Source organism: Ochotona curzoniae, unplaced genomic scaffold, assembly GCF_017591425.1.
Source record: "Ochotona curzoniae isolate NIBS_2020 unplaced genomic scaffold, NIBS_Ocur_1.0 contig_1071, whole genome shotgun sequence".
Lineage (NCBI taxonomy): Eukaryota > Metazoa > Chordata > Mammalia > Lagomorpha > Ochotonidae > Ochotona > Ochotona curzoniae.
In genome coordinates, this window is record NW_024464939.1 from 23,327,674 (window position 1) to 23,349,324 (window position 21,651).

The following is a 21,651-nucleotide window of genomic DNA, read 5'->3' on the forward strand; positions in this document are numbered from 1 at the left end:
AATAGTATCATCAAGTAACTGGTCATTGTCAACAACATGGTTGTGAAATGTGACCAAAACAAGACCGATTAGACCATTTTCTCAGAGCCTTAGCAAACAAATGCACTTAGGGACAACATTTGAGCCACAGTGGCATGTAAAAACACCTCAAGTCCTTGCCTCAGATTTATATAATTGAACATTTGTTCAAGGTGTCACTGCGTCTTACCGAATTCTATAATCTATGCTGGCTTTGATAAGCAACAAACATGCCAACTCTGTTTCCAAACATCATTTAAGAGGATGCTACAGGCTGGAAAACGACTCAATAGTAAGACAGGAAGGGATCCACATAAGATGTGAATATCACACAAAGAATTTAAGAGGCAAACTTACTCTGAAGCTTCGAGCAAAATATACACACCAAATATCAGAAAATTATGTATCACACATATATGTGAAAATGAAGAGACCAAAAAATAACTAGAGAAAAAAAGCAGGCATTCAATCTGCATTGTCAACAAAAAGAGCTTGTAATTCAAAACAATTTTAAGCAAACTCTTTCACATAACCTTTTTAACATAAATACACAGTGTGACCGTCATTACATCAGTCTTCCTTCACTCTTCTACTTAGTGCCATGAAGTAGATAAGGAAAATTGTGTGCATCACAGGTGACAATCACGCAGCCTGACGTGAACCTTCCCCCGTTCCAGCACGTAAAGTTCTTACGGAAACAAAAAGAACAAGAAGCTCACAAAGAAAAATTAGAAAGGATTTGTCAAGGTGGTGAACTAATGTTTCTGCCAGCTTTGAGCACGTCTCACTATGCATGCTGCAGGGCTAATTTTCAACTATTATCTTTCCATCTGTTTAATATCAGAAGGGATGAATACAAGGTGCCTCCTACACAAGAAGTAGCCAACAATTCAGCATTTAATTAAAAGGATAAGCAGGCTATTGAGGCTTCTCCTACAAATCTAAAGGAAGAAAAAGAACAGATTGCTTTATGTGATTATTTTTTTTTCTGAGCATACGCAGTAGACTAACATAAGCTTGTTTTCCTGTTACTTGTGAAATGCATACTACTTAAACCAAGAAATACGAAACAAGGGCCTGTGTAAGCGAACAACAGAATATTTATAACAACCATAACCTTTATTGGATGGTAGGGAAAAGTGTGGGGAAAGAGCAGCTAACTTCCAGGAACTCTAAAAGTAGGTCTTCCCAGCTTTTCTCCTATTTTTTCTATCCAGCCCTCAGGGAGGGGGAGAAGTTGTAAGCGGCTGTGATGAAACGGTGAGCAGATGGTGCTGAAAAGTCACCATCTGTGCAATGGCAGGCTGCATGACCCAAGTGCGTCTCCTTCCCTAACTTGGGACTGAACCCTGTCTTGTCAATACATTGATTTGGAAAAGGGAAGACTTCCTCTAAAGATAAACTGTTATTAATATTGCTTGGAAAGTAAGAAAAAAGGCAGGGATAAAACTGTCATTACTAGATAATGTGGCTTCAGTGAGAGATAAGACAGTTCAACAGCTTTAAGACATAACAGAAAAATCAAGTTTTATCTATAAGAAACTTTCTCCACAATCTACTCATCAGCCTCTCTGTGTGTTGTATACGCGGTGTCTAGTAGTGACAGTCCATAACATTTTACAACAGTGTTTGAAAGTGATGACAGCGAAGAGGAGGATGACAACGGGAAGGCAATTCGTTCTTGTTTAACATCGTGAAAGGCTATTGTGGAAGGTGTTGACGGGTGAGGCTGCAGTCTGAGGCTGTCATCTGTCTCCTCCGTCATGGCTACACTCGTTTTATGCGGAAATCACTTGGTGTATATTCATCTCTATTAATATTTGAGAGGAACTATTTTTGCAGGAAAAACTACAACTTCAATTCTAAGTAAATGTGTTTTTCTTAAGAAAAATTATATTTGTGCATGAGTTTACATATCTAACATTACATGCAAGTAGGTATATAACATTTTTCTAAGAAGGCCTATAGCATTAACAAATTTTCAAGGACCTAACAAAGTACAAATTCTTCCCAATGAAAAATAAGTAAATCTTAAAAAAAAAAAAAGCTAAACAAATAAACAAGCTACATGAATTCTATACCTTGCCTTGCCATCAGTCAGATTAGCCTAACATGTATATAAATATATTTTATTTCTTGTGACTCCCTTATCATTCAGAATACACACACACACACACACATATTTGGAGGAAGTGGTATTGGATATTAGAAAATGAATTTCTAATAACAATTTAAACATTCCTAATTGGGGGCTGGCACGGTGACATAGCAAGTTAATCCTTGGCCTGAAGTGTTGGCCTCCCATATAATTAGCAGTTCAAGTCCAGGCTGCTCTACTTCTGATCCGGCTCCCTGCTCATCAACTTGGCAAGCAGCAGCAGCTGGCGTAAGAGGTTGGCTTCTGCAACCATATGGGAAACCTGGAAGAGGCTACTGCTACTCACTTCAACAGCACAGATACTGAAAGAAGCTCTTGCGGAGTAAATCAGCAGATGAAGATCTGTCTCTGTGTGTCTCTGTAGCTCTGGCTTTCAAGTCAAAATAAAATAAACCTTTTGAAATATAAAAAATAAAAATCCCTAACTGAAGCCTAAGACTGCTCCCAGTTATCTTCTTATTCCTACTCTGAGCACCATTCACATTCCTCCTCTAAAGCACAAAGAGAAAGCAAGGCTCTAACTCCTAAGATTACTATGCTGTTAATACAAATGAGGATTTGCTATACTTTTTACCAACATTAAATACTGAGATTAATCAAAATCACATTAGCTTCACAATTCTTACTTACTCTAGTTAAAAAAATTTTTTTTTTTTACTGGGAGATAGAAATCTAATTAATAGATTGAGAAAAAATAATGTGTGTATGGTTTTAAACCAAAACAAAGGTTGAGGCAAAATGGAAGACAGCCAAGTCAAAACCTAAGGCCGGCAGCAAGGCCCTGACTTGGAGAGCAGGTTCTGCCAGCGCACTGCCTTGGTCAGGCCAGACAAACCACTGACCACTCCGTGCTTCTCTTTCCTTAACTGTGAAATGGTACTACATTCATTTTATATGCCTTGAAACAACAAATGAGTAAAGGTATTATTGATCACAGATCTTTAATAACAGTTACAGTAACTCTCCGCTTACATTATAATAGGCAGAATATAAGAGAAAAAAGAAGAATTTGGGAATCAGAACTGTATCCAAATTCTCTCGACCACAGTCAGAAAACACTGATTGAGGCAGTTAACACTCCAAACCACAAGAGGACTGTTCAAATCTAAGTAAACACTGAGCACAACGCAAGGGATGCCCACTATAACATCTAATCATCATTGGTTATCTTTATGACAAAAACAAAATCCTGATCCAAACATTTGCACCTTTTTTTTCTCCACGCTAAGCTAATTTGACGTACTTGATGCCAGGGTATAGAATTCATGTGGCTTGTTCATTTGTTTAGCTTTAAAAAAAAAAGATTAATTTATTTTTCATTGGAAAGTCAGATATACAAAGAGGAGGAGATACAGAGAGGAAACTCTTCCATCCACTGATTCACTCCCCAACTGGCTACCAATGGCTGGTGCTGAGCTGAGCTGATTTGAACCCAGGAGCCAGGGGCCTCTTCTGGGTGTAGGATCTCCCCTACAGATGCAGGATCCCAAGGCTCTAGGCTATCCTCAACTGCTTTCCCGGCAAAAAGCAGGGAGCTGGATGGGAAGCAGGGATGCCAGGATTAGAACCAGTACCTATATGGGATCCCGGCGCATGCAAGGTGAGGACTTTAGCCACTAGGCTATCACACTGGGCCCATTACTTACCTTTTAACCAGCTGTGTGACTCACCATAATATATGCAACATGCAACATGCATAGTTCTACAGGAGCTATTGTTGTGGCACAGCAAGATAGGCTGCCACCTGCGGTGTCAGTACCCCGTATGTGGACCATTTGCTTGGGACCCCTGCACACATGTGGAGATCCAAACAGTAGATCCTGGCTCTGGCCTGGCTCAGCCTGGGCCAGATAAAAAAAAATAGTTCTACAACACTCAGGGTTGCCAAGTCTAATCAAACATTTTGCTGAATTATTTCTCTATATATGTGAACTACCTCCTCACAAGTGCACTGCCTTTAAATGATGATGTGAACACTGCTTTGTTTTCAATATAAATATAAAAATCACTCCTTTCATTAGGATTCTAGGAAAAGACACACTTCTACATGTAATATTAAGCAAATGGAACAGTATATAAATACACTGAATTTAAAATGCTGATTATGTACTCAAATAGATGTATTTCATTTCTTCAGAAGCAAACCTAGAAATAAATGTCTGAATTTAAATATGAATTTTAAGTACTCACCGATTGCATGCTTACTCCAGCTTGCTGAAGAACCATCCTAATCAGACGCTTAATCCAGCCAAGCATTTAGATGGCAAAGTCTCCCCAAATTTGCATTTCAAGTATTTCAGGCATACATAGCAGCACATGGTCCATAAAGCACACTAAAATTTTAAAATGCAAATATTAAAATAAAATTATTACTCAAAATCTTCCCAAACATGTCTCACAAAGTAAGCCTAAAACATGTTCAAGCTTAGTGAATAAATTAAGAAAAAGTACAAGCTGCTTGTGATCAGCTTGCCTGATCAAATAAGATTTTTTTAAGTATTTTTCCATACAAGGTTTAGTCGGATGCAACAAACACATACTATAGCTGATATAAGTAGAACAGACTTATGAAAAGACACCTGCTAAACAATAATCTTCAGAAAACCTGACAGACAGGATACAGCCGAAACTACTGAACTGGTCCTGAAGACACCTGCTGTGGCCACAGGGGACACATCAGAGTACACACGGTCCCCCTGTTCTGTCACCAGCTCCTGAGTTGCTGCCTGTACTGGAGCATCTGCTTGGCCAATCACAGCTTTTACGTACTAGTACAAGAAAGGCTGGGAGTTCCCCACTAACCTAACTGGGAAAGCAGCAGAGCATGGCCCTAGGAGCTGGGCTCCTCACACCCACGTGGGAGACCCAGGTGGAATTGTACGGCCCCACCTCTGGCCTGGCCCAGCTCTTGTAGCCATTTTGCAGGGTGAAACAACAAATGGAAGATCTCTTTGTGTGTCTTTGTTTCACTCTGTCTTTTCACTCTGTCTTAAACAAATCCTTACAAAAAAAAAAAAAAGTTGAGGGAGCAGCAGCTAGGCTGGAAAAGCAAGTATCTGGCTGAACAAAGAGGTTCTGTTTTCCATCAAAGATCATAAAGAAATAAATTCCAGAAGCATGGAATAGGAATCCAGATGCGAGGTTGAAATTACATGAAAAATCTTATGCTCACTGGCAACATAATCCATGTAACCCATCTCACCCTAATATTCTGACAAAACCAAAATAAGGGGTTGGCACTATGGCATAGTAAATTAAGCCCCTACCTGTGATGCCAGCATCTCATTTGGCGCTGGTTCAATCTAGCTCCCTGCCAACATATCTGGGACAGAAGTGGACAATGACCCAGATGCCTGGGCCTCACACGCACACCGAAGACCAAGAGGCTGCTGGCTCCTGGTTTCAGCCTGGCCCAGTCCTCGGCACTGTGGCATTTAGGGAGTGAATCAATGGATGCAAGATTTCTCTGTCTCTCCTCTGTAACTCTGCCTTTCAAATAAAAAATAAATCTCTAAGAAAATAAAACTAAATTAACTTGAATAGCAAAGATGAGTTCACTAATAGTGTTGGTTTCCAATGAGGAAGGGAGTTTGCACCAGAATATAAATCAAAGTGTTATTTCCTTAATAAGGAAATCTCAATTAAGAAAAAAAAATTGCTGAACACTGATGTGCACTTTGTGATATAGTTGCTCTACATTTTGATATAAGCTCACACAGGACCAAAAGTAGTTTGTGGTCTACAATTTGAGAAGAACTTGACAATTACAAAGATTATAGAAAAGAAAGTAGCCACAAAAATGTGAAACACTGGGTGAATAGAAGAGCGGGGCCTTAATGACAGAGTAGAAAAGAAAATGACAAAACTGGTAAAATAAACAGCAATGAGAGAACCGTGAAGACCGGAATATTCACGAGAAGTGAACTTACCTGAGAATCTGAGCTAAAAACTTATACTGGAACAAAAGAACCAAAGAACAGGGATAAAACTAGCAGATTGGGTAGGACCATTAACTTAGAAAGTTTTAATTCACCAACTTTTGAAAAATTGTAAAAGTAGCACACACATTTTAATATGGTTTACATCTTTTTCTTTTTCCTTTTTGAAAGGTAGCAAGGAAGGGAAAGAAACAAAAAGAAACAAAGAAAGAGCTATAGAGACAGAAAATATCTCCTACCTACCATTGGTTTACTCCCCACATATCTACTGACCAGGGCAGGGCCATGCCTGATCGGCAGCCAGGAACTTATTCCAGGACTGCATATGGGTGAAAGCGACCCAACTACTAGGGACATCAAGTCTGCCTCCTGGAGTGGGCATTTCAGGGAGCCAGAATTGGCAGTAGAGCTTAGAGAGGCATCCAACCACCAGGTCAAGCCCTGCTCTCAGAGTGTGTGTGTGTGTGTGTGTGGGCGCTGCACCAGTAAGAGACCATAATTAAAAACGGCCAACCACCACTAGGCTACACAGTAATATCAAGCACTGACTTCACCGAACATTCACTGTGTGTCAGGCACTATGAGCATTATATTTTGCTGTATTCATAATTTTATCTTGTCATTAGATATAAAATCAATTCAATTGTCACAATTACTTGCAGGGGGCAAATTGAAGCTTAGTTAAATGACTTGACTAAAGGTAACAAGAGTCCAAGCAGCAAAGTTAGGATCAAACTAGTTAGATGCAGGCCCAGCACAGTAGCCTAGTGGCTAAAATCCTTGCATTGCATGTGCTAGGATCCCATACGGGTGCTGGTTCATGTCCTGCCTGCTCCGCTTCCCATCCAGCTCTCTGCTTGTGACCTAGGAAAGCAGCTGAGGATGGCCCAAAGCCTTGGGACCCTGCAATCGCATAGGAGACCTGGAAGAGGCTCCTGGCTCCTGGCTTTGGATCAACCCTCCGCTCCAGATGTTGTGGCTACTTAGGGAGTGAACCAGCAGACAAAAGATCTTTCTCTCTGTCTCTCCTCCACTTTGTAAACCTGATTTTCTAATCAAAATAAATAAAACTGAAAAAAATCTAATTTTTTAAAAAACTAGTTACTTAGCTAAGAATAAAGTCTGTCCAATCCACTGTACCATTCTATTCCCACAAAAGAACTAGTGATTGGAGGACCTATCTGAAAATTCGCTTGTTTTTCATTTTTCCTTATGACCCTACCCAACTTTCCATGTTTACATTATCAAAGCAAAGTGTTAAGGGTTTGAATTTGAATTCTATCCACATGTCACCTACCAGTTAGTGAGCACAAGTGAGTTAATTACCTTCAGATAGTAACAGTATCTGAAGAGTTGTCAGAACTGACAAATACAACATATGCCATATTAGTAAAGTCCTGAAAATAAAAAGTGGTTGATATTAGCTGGAATGGACAAGAGATGGAGGTAAGACATTGACAGAATAAAAATTCATCAGACTTGGTGAAGTGCCTCGTTGCAACATTTCAAGCAGAGATGCTGGCTGACGCAGATGATGGCTGACAGAGGTAAAGCTCTTTCAAGAGGCGAACATGACAAATGTATAGCTATGTGAAAACACAGACTGCTTAGCACCAGGAGGAATACATGTGTGTATTTATTGACTGCCCATGACTGGATTTTGGTTACAGATAATTTAATGTTATCACAAGCTATTATTGACTGTATAAATGATTTCTTTCTCTGTAACTCACTGGGATTAAAACAAAAACAAAGAGCAAAAATGACATGTGCTCTTTTGTGCCTAATTTCTATCACTCAGCATTGCCTGTAACATTCATTTATGTTGTTTATGACCTATTTGTTTTCTGTTGCTGTCTAGTATTTCATTGTGCGGTCATAGCACACGTTACTTACTCATTTTACAGTTTATTTCTTTTCAAATTTTTGCTATGGCAAATAAATGTACTGTCTTACATATGGTTTAGCAAGATACACATAGGCACTAATTTCTTTTGATGACTGAGTATACAGATCATAGGCCATATACATATACACACTTATATTTATATATTACACTTACATGATGCCAGATCATAAGCCATACATATACATGCATGCTTATTATACACTATATATGAATATAACTCTAAAGTCTTTATTTAAAGCAGAGATACACAGCAAGAGAGGGAGAGACGACAGAGATTTTCCATTTCCTGGCTCATTCCCAAAATGGCTCCAACAGTCAGCGTTGGGGCCATCCAAGCCAGGAGCCAGTTCAGGGGCTTCTTCCAGTTTTCCCTTGCAGGTGCAGACGCCCAAGAATTTGACTACCTTCTGTTGCTTTCCCAGACACATTAGCAGGAAGCTGGCCTGGAAAAGGGACAGCTGGGTCGCAGATCAATGCTAATATGAACTGCTGGTGACACTACAGGGGGCAACTTCACTCACCATTCAACATTGTTGTTAACAACTTCCCAGCATGTTTCTAAGGTTGTTGTCCCAATGATGTTCTCAAAAGCAAATAAGGGATCCCTAGGTGCTCTACAACACTGTCAGTACTTGGTATTACACTTTTTTATCTTAGCAACTCTGTTTCTTTACATGGTTCTGGGGTATAATATCTTCTCTTAGGGATGGGTGCTATGGCATAAGAATAAAACTGCTGCCTGTAACGCCAGCAATGCCTGTGATGGGCGCCAGTTTGTGTCTGGGCTGCTCCACTTCTATATAGCCCCCTGCTAACGGCCTCAGAAAACAGAAACGGCCCAAATGTTTGGGTCCTGCGACCAATATGGGAGACCCGCAAGAAGTTTCTGGCTCCTGGTTTCAACCTGGCTGTTGTGGACATCCTAAAGAGTGAACCAACGGTAGAAATCTCTCTACCCCTCGGTTCCCCGCCCACAGTCCATAGCTAACTTAAAAATCAATTTTAAAAATCTTCTTATGTGAACTATCCAATTTTCTGTCTCTTTCCCTTTTTTATATAGATGACATTTTTTAAGAGCAGTTAAGTCCACAGCAAAATTCTGTGGAAGGCACAGAGATTTCCTTTATATTTCATACCATACCAGAGAGGTATATTTCATTGTACCTACAAAATATACTATCAATGTCCACAGTTTCCATTAGGGGTTCCTCTCCTTCCCTACAAGATTGATTTGCTAATTAAGTAGTTGAGAGGCAGAGCCAGAAAGGATGAGGAGTAAGGAGATCTATCTTCCATCTACTGATTCACTCCCCAGAGGGGAGCAATAGCCAGGGTTAGGCCAGACTGAAACCAGAAGCTAGGAACTCTGGCTCCCACATGGGTGACAGGGGCCCCTGCACCCAGGCACATTAGTAGGAAGCAGGATAAAGAGCAGAGCAGCCGCGATGTGAACAAGCACTCCATGGGATGCAGTCATTACAAAGAGCAGCTCAATACGTGGTATCACACATGAGCCCATATCCTGCAATTCTGACAAATGTATGTTGACCTGTATCCACCACTTCACCCTGTAATTTCCCTGTTTTAAACATTTGTGGAACTCAGGCTAATCACCTCTCCCTCCTTAACCCTTAGCAACAACTGATCCTTTCCTTTTCTCCACAGTTCTGTCTTTTCCAGAATGTTGTGCCATAAAAACCATTGTAGACTTCAGATTGGCTTTAACCTAGTAATATGCATTTTAAATTCCTCCAAAAAACCTCATGGGTTGATAGCTCACTACTTTTCAGTAGCAAATAGGATTTCACCATTCTAATGCATCAGTTTATTTATCCATTCATCTAGTGAAGGATATTGTGACTGTTTCCAAGGCTTGACAATTATAAATAAGGCTGTTATAAACATTAGTATCCAGGTTTTGATTATTTTGACGACAGTACCTGAGTTAGTTCTCTCCCCAGAGGTAGAACCAAAAGGGTAGACACAAAGAAATCACACAAGAGATTGGGTCATATGGCTACACAGGCTGACAAATCCCTGGAATATACAAATCGGAGGGCAAAGGGAACTAATGGCTAAGGTCCTAATCTGCCCGTGGCCTTCTTGGAGTGCAGGAGAGAACGGATGTCCTAGTTCAAACACAGAGCAAACTCGCCCTTCCTTCGCCTTTTTGTGCTGTGCAGGCACTCCAGTACTTTGGGTAGTGCCAATGCTCTTCACTCAGTACACAGTCAAATGTTAATCTCTTCTACAAACAGCCTCATAGACACACTTAGAAATAATGTTTGTCAAGCTGGGCATCCCTTATTCCTGTCATACGACATTAATCACATAATTCTTCTAAAAATTATCTGAAATATGTTAATATAGGACATATTATGTTTACATAGTACATAAAATTATCTGGAAAAGTTATTTTGCAGATTTTTAGGTCTAGCCTAGACATGAAACACTGGTCAGAAAAAGATTCAAAATGTTAACTCATGTAAAGTAAGAAGAAAAGGTGGAACAGAGAGTTCAGGAAATACTTGTGGGACAAATAACAATCAAAAACCCACAAAGGCAGCGAGCAAACATGACCAAAGAGACCCTGGAAACAGTCTGTCCTCAAGAAGCAGGAGTGCTTTCAGGAAAGGGAACGCAGGAGGAAGAGCACATAGAAGCCTCTTTGCATTTCCTTTCCTCTAAACTTCTCCACTGTACTCTTCGGAATGCAGTCTCAGGAGAAGCACACCCACTCACGGCTGACCTCTCCTGGCCCAGCTCCATCCCCCTTAACAGACATTCCCCAGGAGAATATTGCTTCTGTTTGGTCAAGCAGTTGAGACATCACACATCAGCAAGCCTGGGTGTGAGTCCCAGCTCCACTCCTGCGTCCTGCCAACGTCCACACTGGGAGGCAGCAGTACTGGGTTGAGCAGTCAGGTCCCTGCCATCCATGGGAGATCTCGAGTAATTAAGTTCATGGCTCCTAACTAGGTTCAAGCTTCAGCCTGGCCCAGCCCAGGCTCCTCTGGGCATTTGGAGACTGAACCAGTGGAGATTTCTGTCCTTCCTCTGACTTCCAAAGAAAAATAGATTGTTTCTAAGATATTTTCCTAAGCTATAGCCTTCTCAAAGGGTTTCCGGCTTACCCAATCCCACCAATTATTTCTGTAAACTTTTAAAAATAAACCATCCACACGGCTAGCACTGTGGAGCTGTGAAGCCTCCACTTGCAGTGCTAGCAGCCTGTGTCAGAGTGCTTCTTGCTAATGCTCCTAGACAGGACAATGGAAGACCCAGGTACTTACGTCTCATGGCCCAGGAAAGAGGTCCTGGCTCAGGCTAACCCAGCTCTAGCTGTGGTGGCCACTTGGTCACCTGGTAAGTAAAGCAGCATGTCAAAGCTCACTCTCTCTCCCTCTCTCCTTCCTCTTCCTGCCTTCCATGCCCTGTCTTTCAAATAAACAAATAAATCTCTTGGAAAAAAAATACTTCTTTGAAGGCAAAATGAAAAGAGACAATAAACAGATCAGGGATGGACTGAACTACAAAGGAACACAGAAGGCACGGGACTGCTTTTTTATCTTGGTTGTGTTAGCACTGACATGACTGTTCGACAGATATGTTACCTGCAAACAACTGTGCTTTGCTATATGTAAATCTTACTTTCATTAAGAAATGAAAACAAAGCCATTCTCCTTTGGAGGCACTGCCTTACCACTTTCCTTCCCACTCATTATGGTCACCAGTTAAGACAGCTGAGTCATTCTCCATACTCCACCTAGGACATCAGCCGTGCTGTCTTCAAGCCACATCCTAGAAGAAACGCTGTGCTTTGACTTCTCTGGCACTAGTACATCAACAACTGACATTCCTGCTATGCTATGTGACTGTCACATCCGTGTAACTGGTGCATCCAAGAAAATACTATAAAAGTCCAGTTACTTAAAAATCTTAAAAGGTAAGAAAAATAAATAAACTCTAAAAGGCAAAATTAAAACTAAGTTACCCTATGAGAGTTTTGTTTTTGTTTCCATTTCCTTTCTAAAGTTTTAGCATCTTTGGAAATATCTACCTATTTCTAGAGTGACCTCCAGGAGACAGGAGAGGAATTTTCAGCATGCCAGGACATACGGTTCCTTGGCATGAATCCTCTCAGATGTTTAATTTATAAAAATGTTACCAAGATGTATGCTTTTAACATTTTCCTTCATTTAACAACAAAATTTTGAATTTAAAAAACCCATCACGGGCCCAGCCAGTGGCCTAGCAGCTAAAGTCCTCGCCTTGAACGCACCAGGATCCCATATGGGCGCCAGTTCTAATCCCGGCAGCCCCGCTTCCCTTCCAGCTCCCTGCTAGTGACCCTGCACCTGTGTGGGATACCCGAAAGAAGTTCCTGGATGCTGGCTTCGGATCGGCATATCATCGGCCGTTGCGCTCACTTGGGGAGTGAATCATCGGACGGAAGATCTTCCTCTCTGTCTCTCCTCTCTGTATATCCACCTTTCCAATAAAAATATAATAAAAATAAATCTTTAAAAAAAAACAAAAAAAAACAAAACCATCTTTCAACTTAACATACTATTTGATCAAAAAAGATTCTTAAGCTCTTCTGCAGTTTCCACTCAGCTAACAAGTCTTTTTTCACCTTAATTTTCTTCTACCGTATTCCAAACCAAAGCTTTGCTCATATTTTTAAAAATACAATAATTAGGCCTGGCATGGTAGTCTAGTGGTCAGAGTCCTCACTTTGCACAACCCTGGATCCCATGTGGGCGCCGGTTCTAATCCCAGGAGCCCCGCTTCCCTTCCAGCTTCCTGTTTGTGGCCTGGGAAAGCAGTCGAGGATGGCCCAAAACCTTGGGACCCTGCACCAACGTAGAAGACTTGGAAGAAGCTCCTGGCTCCTGGCTTCAGATTGGCTCAGCTCTGGCCATTGTGGCCACTTTGGGAGTAAACCAACAGACAAAAGATCTTTCTCTCTTCCCCTCTATACGTCTGACTATCCAACTTAAAAAAAAAAAAAACTTTAAAGAAAATAAAATTATTTATTTATGAAAGGCATAGTTACAGAGAAGAGGAGAGACAGAGAGGCCTTCTATCCGCTGCAACAGCCAGAGATCAGCCAAGACAAACCCATTTCATCAAGGGTTTCCCATGCGGATGCAGGAGCCCAACAAGTACTTGAGCCACCCTCTACTGTTTTCCCAGGTGCATTAGCACGGTAATGGATTACAGCGGAGCAGCTAAAACCAGAACTTGCACCCATACAGGATATCCATGTCCCAGACGGCGGCTTTAGCCACCCACTACACCAGAAAACTAGCCCCTTAGCTAATATGTTCAACGCTTTATTCTCTCTTGCTTATTCTGTAAGCCAAAATGATGATTTCAGCAGGTTACATTTCCTACAACTAGGCTACAGAAAAAATGCTGAAAGAGGATATAGAAAAAATACTGACCTTTAAACTTTGATGGTACAACCAATGTACTATCACCATCCTACACAGGGTTCTCGCTGCTTCCTATCATTCTGGAAAAATCTGTCCTCCTCTTTCCTTTCTCACATTCTCTTTCTTAAAAATTTATTTTGCTTATCTGAAAGGCAAAATTATGATTTAGGGAAAAGTCTCCAAATGGCCGCAATGGCCAGGGCCAGGTTAAGGTGAAGCCAGGGAAACTCCAGGTCTCCCGCGGAAGTGCAAGTGCAAGACCCCTTGGTCTACCCTACTCTGTTTTCCCAGGCACATTAGCAGGGAGCTGGAATGCAAATGGAATGGCCAGGGCTTGAACCAAAATATGCTAGGGCTATAGGTGGCATCAGCCATCCCATTTATAAAAATCTGAATTTGAACTAACTTTCCCCAAAATTTACAGCTCATAGGCTCCTTAACTCAGAAAATAAGCTTCCCTACTGCCAGTTATTCCTTCTGTCACTATCTATATTCAATCACACTCTATTTTTCTTTTAAAATAAACCAGATTTCACATCCAAAGTCCTTACTGCTATGCTACACCTTCATTAATGTTAAAAAAAAAAAAGGCGGGGGGACTATTTTTTCACCAATTCTATTCTCCCTTTTCTACCTGTTATCAGTACTGAAAGTAGGTCTTTTATGATCTAGCTTGTTTGTTTCTTATCTTCCACATTCCTCATCTTACTCTTCAGTTCAGCTACACAGATAATTTCAGAAATTCAGCATGCTTTCTTCCTCACAACATTTATCTTACCAGTATTCCAGGATACCCTCTGTATCCTTACTAATTCTTTGCTTCTGTTTAGCTGCTACCTTCTCCAGAAATGTTTCAAAACTTAACAGGATGAATGCTACAGAGTAGCACATTAAAACAATAAACTAATCTGCTTATCTCCTCCAATGGACTGAACCAACCTCAAGAGCAGAAACTCCATCTTGGGCTGCACAGTGCCCGAGCACGTGGCACAGCATTTACTCAACTGACATTTCCATACTAAATGAGAGAACGTAAACCCCAGGCCAGTGCCCTTGTTAAGCTTTCCCAAAGGGTTAACAGGGCAAACTCTCCTCCCACTGAAGACAACGAGTAAACTAGCTGGACAAAATGTAAGTCATCAGGCTGGTACTGTGGTACATGGTAAGCCATCACCTGTAACACTAGCATCAAAGACGGCCCATGTCCTTGACCCACATGAGACTCAGGAGTTTCACACTCCTAGCTCAGCCGGGTTCAGCCCTGGGCCTTTGTAGCCACTCAGGGAGTAAACAAGCACCCAGAAAATCTATCTAGCACTTTGCCTTTTGAATAACATAGATCATACAGAATATGTTTATACGAATCACCTATATGTTTTGTAATTTGTTTTTTATTTATTTATTTATTTATTTTGTTTTTATTTATTTTTTTATTACAAAGTCGGATATACAGAGGAGAGAGACAGGAAGATCTTCCATCTGATGATTCACTCCCAAAGTGACCACAAGGGCCAATGCAGGGCCGATCCAAAGCCAGGAGCCAGGAACTTCTTCCAGGTCTCCCACACGGGTGCAGGGCCCCAAGGCTTTGGGCCGTCCTCACCTGCTTTCCCAAGCCACAAGTAGGGAGTTGGATGGGAAGTGGAGCTGCCGGGATTAGAACTGGCGCCCAGATGGGACACTGAAGCATTCAAGGTGAGCACTCTAGCAACTAGGCTACTGTGTCGGGTCCAAGATTTATTTCTTTTTTTTTTTTTATTGAAAAGGCAGATACAGAGAAGAGACAAAGATCTTCCGTCCAATGATTCGCTCCCCAAGTGGCCACAACAGCCACAGCTGCGCCAATCTAAAGCCAGGAGCCCGGAGCCTCCTCTGAGTCTCCCATGTCGGTGCAGGGTCCCAAGGCTTTGGGCCGCTCTCGACTGTTTTCCCAGGTCACAAGCAGGGAGCTGAATGGGAAGTAAGGTTGTCAGGATTAGAACTGGCGCCCACATGGGATCCAGGTGCAAGTTAAGCAGATTTCAGCCGCTAGGCTACCGCCCAAAATCACATATTTGAATGAACCAGAGAATTATCAAAGTAAACAAGTATTGTTCTTTGAGAAGAACATTAAAAAATATAGACTTCTAACGAGATTTATCAAGGAGAGAAAGGGAAGTACTTATCAATACGAGAATGAAGAAGGTTCAAATGTCACTTTAGATGCTAAGGCATTTAAGAAAATCACAAAAATCGAAATAAGTTGTAAAAAACCTACAACACCCTTGAGGGGTCTCCTGGAGTGTCACCAACTTATTAACCTGGGGGATGCTTGCTTTGTGCTACCTGAGTTGTAAGTTTATGATTGTACATTTTTTCTATATAAGATTTCAAAATTAAAATAATTAAACAGGAGTGCGAAGAAAGCAGACTGCAATTTATTTCCTAGGTTCTATATGAATACACACGTAGATTATATAAATAAAAGGTAACTACTAGAGATTTTATGAAGATGATTTAGGCTTAAAGTCTATTCTGCACAGGCTACAAGAACTAGCAAGTTTTTTTTTTTAATTGGACAGATATACAGAGAGGAGGAGAGATATAGAGGAAAATATTCTGTCCATTGATTCACTCCCCACGTGAGCCGCAACAGCAAGAGCCGATCCGAAGCCAGCAGCCAGAAGCCTCTTCCAGGTCTCCCATTAGGGCATAGGGTCCCAAAACTTTGGGCCGTCCTCCACTGCTTTCCCTGGCCACAAGCAGGGAGCTGGATAGGAAGCAGGACTGCTAGGATTAGAACCAACGTCCATATGGGATCCTAGCGCATGAAAGATGAATACTTTAGCCACTAGGTTACCGTGCCAGGTCCACACATTACTTTTTGGGGAAAGATGTGTTTGGCAGTTGATAGGGAAAAAAAATCAAGAGTAAATGAGAAACTTACAAACCTCAAAAATGGACAGACCTTCCCCCCTCCATAAAAATCACAAAAATATATAATAGTACAGTTGGGCTAAAATGTATGGCAATCCAACAATAATTATACACAATAATACCATCAAGTCATATGCCTGTTTTGAGATAGTACTAATAAGTTAGTAGCACTAATTTCATCAGCAGCATTAACTATATGATTGTCATAAAATGGAAAATGCCAAAAACTTTTAATTATAATGAAATGGAAATTATTTTTTATACAGTCTGAGAATTATTCAAGGAAATGATTAAACCATCTACATTTTAATGGAGGAGTCTGACCAATACAGCTAGGGAGAAGCTCTAACAATAAGAACAGAACATTCTTGATTATTTGGTAAGTTAAATCATTCAAATAACATTTATGTTCTCAGACTACTGAGATCAAATAATCAATCATATCAATGTACCCCATAAAAAGTCCATATTACAGTGACAATGATGCATAATGAATCTGAATTTAAAAAATAATAAAAACAAAAAGTTTACTCAATTTACTATCCTTAATGTCGCTAAGACCTTCCCAGTATCTATGGCATAATTACTGAGCAATATTTATGAGCAAATGGGGCAAGAAGCTGATCCAATGCCAAGAGCGTCTTCCAGGTCTTCCATGTAGGTGCAGGAACCCAAGGCTTTGGGCCACCTTCGACTGCTTTCCCAAGCCACAAGCAGGGAGCTGGATGGGAAATGGAGCAGCCAGGATTAGAACCGGCACCATATGCGATTCCAGTGCATACTAGGTGAAGTCTTTAGCCAGCAGGCTACTGTACCAGGCCCTACATAAATGTTTTAAGACTTTATTTCTTTCAAAAGCAGAGTTACAGGGTCCAGGGCAATGGCCTCACCTTGCATGTGCCAGGATCCCATATGGTCGCCGGTTCATGTCCCAACTGTTCCACTTCCCGTGTAGTTCCTGGCCTGTGGCCAGTGAGAGTAGTGGAGGATGGACTAAAACCTTGGCACCCTGCACCCAAGTGGGAGACCCGGAAAAAGCTCCTGGTTCCTGGCTTTAGACCAGCTCAACTCTGGTTGTTGTAGCCTTTTGGGTAGTGAACCAGTAAAACATCTTTCTCTCTCCCTCTTTCTCTCTGTAGATCTGCCTTTCCAATAAGAATAAATAAACCAGAAAAGAAGGGAGGGAGGAGGGGAGAGAGAGAGAGAAGGAGGGAAGGGGAGAGGAGGGAAGGGGAGAACCTGATAAAATGAAAAAGAAGACCATCCAGATTCATTTCCACAAATTTCTGCTAAAGAAAGTAACGGACAGTAACAGAAACCTGCTTAGAGGGACATGGCAGAGTGCTTGGGATGCCCGCATCCTGTGGCAGAGTGCCTGTTTGACTCTCAGCTGCTGTGCTTCCAATTCAGGATTCAGCTTCCTGACAACACGCCTGGGAGGCAGGCCACGGGGACACCAGCACTGAGTTCCTGAGGAGGGAGAGCCAGAGCTCCTGGTTTCAGTCTGGCCCAGCCCTGGCTCTTGCAGGCATCTGAGTAGTGAACCAGAAGATGGCAGATCTCTAGATAGCCCTCTTCATCACTCTACCTGCCAAATACTTAAAACTAAAAATTAAATCAGAATAGAAAATGTTATCCTCTATAGCATCATTAATAGCTTTTTAAAACTGCAAAGGAAACCCAAAACATTTATTGAAAGAGGACTTTTTAAATACACAAGGGTGGGCCCGACACAGTAGCCTAATGGCTACGGTCCTCAATTTGCATGTATCAGGTTTCCATATGGGAACTTGTTTATATCGGGGGTGCTGCACTTCCCATCCAGCTCCCTGTTTGTGGCCTGGGAAAGCATTATAGGGCGGTCCAAAGCCTTGGGCCCCTACACCTGGGTGGGAGACCCAGAAGATGCTTCTGACTCCTTCCTTCAGAGCAAAGGCTCAGCTCAAGCTGTTGCAACCAGTTGAGGATCAATCAATGGATAAAAGACCTATCTTTCTGTTTTTCCTCTCTGCAAATCTGACTTTGCAATAAAAATAAATGAATCATTAAAAATAAACAATATAAAAAATAAGAGCCCGGCATGGTAGCCTAGTGCCTAAAGTCTTCACCTTGCATATACAAGGATCCCATTTGGGCACCAGGTCTAATCCCGGCTACTCCACTTCCCATCCAGCTCCTTGCTTGTGGCCTGGGAAAGCACTAGAGAGTAGTCCAAAGCCTTGGAACCCTGCAACCATGTGGGAAGCCCGGAAGAAGCTCCTGGCTTCAGATCAGCTCAGCTGTCAGCTGTGGTCAGAGCACCTTCCTCTCTATCTCTGCTCCTCTCTGTATATCCCACTTGCCAACCAGAAAAAAAAAAATCTTTTTTTTTTAAAAGATTTATTTTTACTGGAAACTCAGATATACAGAGAGGAGGAGAGACAGAGAGGAAGATCTTCCATCCCGATGATTCACTTCCCAAGTAAACACAACAACTGGTGCTATGCGGATCCAAAGCCGGGATGCAGGAACCTCCTCCAGGTCTCCTACATGAGTGTAGAGTCCCAAGGCTTTGGGCCGTCCTCAACTGCTTTCCCAGGCCACAAGCAGGGAGCAGGATGGGAAGTGGAGCTGCCGGGATTAGAACTGGCGCCCATATGGGATTCTGGCGCATTCAAGGCGAGGATTTCAGCTGCTAGGCCACTGGCTGGGCCCCGCCCACTAAAAAAATCTTAAGAAAAAATAAAAAACATGTACAAGGGTACCTCATTTATACTTTCAAGTAATCAGACATTACAAAGATAAAGTTTTAAATCTGAGAAAGATGTTCAATACACAAACCAGATTATAAAACACTTGTATAATCTAATCCTTGTAGATAAATGTGATAAGGTACATTCATTTAAAAAAGCCAAGAAAAGAGGATGACAAAAGCATTTTCAATCCTTGCCCTGTCAGTGCAGAAACACCATAAACAACATGTAAATAAGTGAGTAGAGCTGGATTCCAATAAATTTAAGTTTCAAATAATTTGCAGGTGTCAAGAAACAGTCCGTAAAAAGAAATATCTTTACACAAGCATACAAACTTCTTCCCTCTCCCCGCACATGCCAAAGTAAGCCTCTGACCAGGTCAGGCCCTTGGAGCACAGTTTGCCAACCTAAGGTATACAGCAATGCATCAGGGACTATCTAAGCAGTGGGATCACAGGATTATTTTGGTCACTTGTTTACATTATATAATTTCTACAAACAGTACATAATAAAACAATAGTTAAATTAATATTTCAGGGAGCAGTATACACAGCTGTCCAAGAAAAACCCTTGGGAAATGAAGTTCACCAACATTTCCAAATCTATACTACCAATACTTGCCCTTCTGTTTCTCCACGACTTTGCGTTATTCATGAATTCACCAGATAAGCTCATCTGCTTCCTGTACATTCTTAGGCCAACTCCCTAATCCCTTCAACAACTCAGGAAAGCTCACCCCTGACAGCGCCAGCTCACCACCTTCTACGAGATGGCTTTGATCTTGTCACCCTTTATTAAGTTCAAACTCCTCAAAGGCAAGCACTTGCTGGCTTCACGTGGGAGTCTGTCCTTCTGAGACCTCCTACAGACCCACTCCAGGAGGAATTCTAAACTCCACCCTCACAGACCTTGTCCACCGTGCTGTAAGCTCAGCTATCCCTCTAATGCCTTGTTCCTGCAACGTTTTTTGGATGAAGCCAGTGTCGCAGACACTGAATAAAACGGAGAGGAGGGATACAGAGGAAGTAGTACAAATATCCAGGATGTGCATCACTGAGGTACACAGTTCCTCCTTTTCCCTTCCCCTTTTAACTGGCCATATTTTAATAAAAACTGCAATCCTGTATCTATCCAACCACGTTTATATAACATTGTTCTTAACTCTAAGTTCAGTTGTATCAATCTTTCAGGGAAACATACAATTCCCTTATGGTATTGTACATTTGTACATTTCCAGCAGGTTTCTGACCTACTCTGTAACTTCACCCTGTAGAAACTTATTAAAGTTAAAAAAAAAGGAAACATTTTACAACAACAAAAATCGAGATTAACATCACTCATTCCATCTCCCATTGACAAGGTAACCTTAGGCAATTTGTGTGACCTAATTTACTTTTCCTGCAACCCTAAAATAACACCTGTAGAGACAATCGCACAGTGCCTCAAGCACACTAAAATCTCCGTAAACAGAAATAGAAACATAATCATAGTTGCTCCAAAGTAGTAATCGGACTCCCCTAGGGTTTTTTACGACCTCAGATCTTAGTAGTTTTTTAAAACCTGAGCAGAAGGTGGTGATACTTGTAGTACAGTTCTCCAGATACCTTAATTTACTCAATTTCTCATTAGGAAGGGGGGGGGGGGGAAAGCAAGTGATCAGAAAGGATAATGGACCAGGTAAAAGAGATGACACCGGCGATTTACTTCACAATACCCAAGAGGAGGGGAGCTAGAATCATCAGGAATAGCTGCTGAGGCTGAGTGAAGAAAAGGGTCGACGCTCAAGTTTGTTCGCTGAACTCCTCTACACTGCAAAGACTGCCCTAGCAAAAGGGAGTTCGCAAAGGCCAAAGGCCGACTTTGTGCAAACCCGGGTCACGGTTAGGAAAATGCACTAGGAGGAAAGTGACAGACAGGGCAGGCAACCCAAGCCAGGCGAAGCAGGGCACGGAGCGCGCTCCTCCTCCCGGAATCCCCGGGGCCCGGGAGAGCGTCCAACACCCATCCGGGCCGCCTGCCGGCCGGCGCGAAAACCCTGAGCTCCGAAAACGGAGCGAGAGCAGGGGGAAGGGAGCCGGGGACCTGGGGCAGGCCCGCAGGTGGCGGGGCACCCACGAGGCCCCGCAGCCACCCCGGCAGCCGGAGAACGACCCCGGCGCCGGAGAACGTCCCCGGCTCCCTTCCCAGGGCCGCGGAGCAGACGCCCAACCGGCCCACGGGGCCCGCCGGTCGCCCCGCATGGCCGAACCGGACTGCCTCGGTTCGCACCCCGACTATTAACACTGCGTCCCGCAGCCGCCACCCGAAGAGGTAGCCGCCTCCTTCACCTCCTCGCCAACCGCTTTTCCAAGTCCCCAGCCCCACTTACCTGCGCCGCGCGGCAGCCAGCACCCTCTCCAGCTACTCAGGCCTCCAGATTGGTTGTCCCAGATCGTTGCTGCCAATCAGCCAATCCCCGCCCCGAGCCGGATCCAGGGTGGCCAATCCTCTACTCCCTTTGGCACGGAGGCGGGCCTAGGAGGGGACCGCGGACGCCAGG

The 21,651-nt window shown here is 42.4% G+C and overlaps 1 protein-coding gene across 3 annotated transcripts in view; it reads right to left on the reverse strand.

Moving 5' to 3' along the window:
- MTFR1 (mitochondrial fission regulator 1) overlaps window positions 1–21,518 on the reverse strand; it is a 48,548-nt gene extending 27,030 nt beyond the window's left edge. For 2 of the 3 annotated variants that reach the window (XM_040994942.1, XM_040994957.1), the window contains exons 1-2: window positions 21,481–21,518; window positions 4,367–4,509 (exon numbers count right to left, since the gene is read on the reverse strand). In XM_040994942.1, the coding sequence (XP_040850876.1) occupies window positions 4,367–4,432 (66 nt within the window). In that variant the 5' untranslated portion in view covers window positions 4,433–4,509; window positions 21,481–21,518. Of the gene's footprint in view, window positions 1–4,366; window positions 4,510–7,411; window positions 7,459–21,480 lie in introns of those variants that run through there. The other variant, XM_040994949.1, reaches the window with a different exon arrangement.
- Window positions 21,519–21,651: the final 133 nt, after the last annotated feature.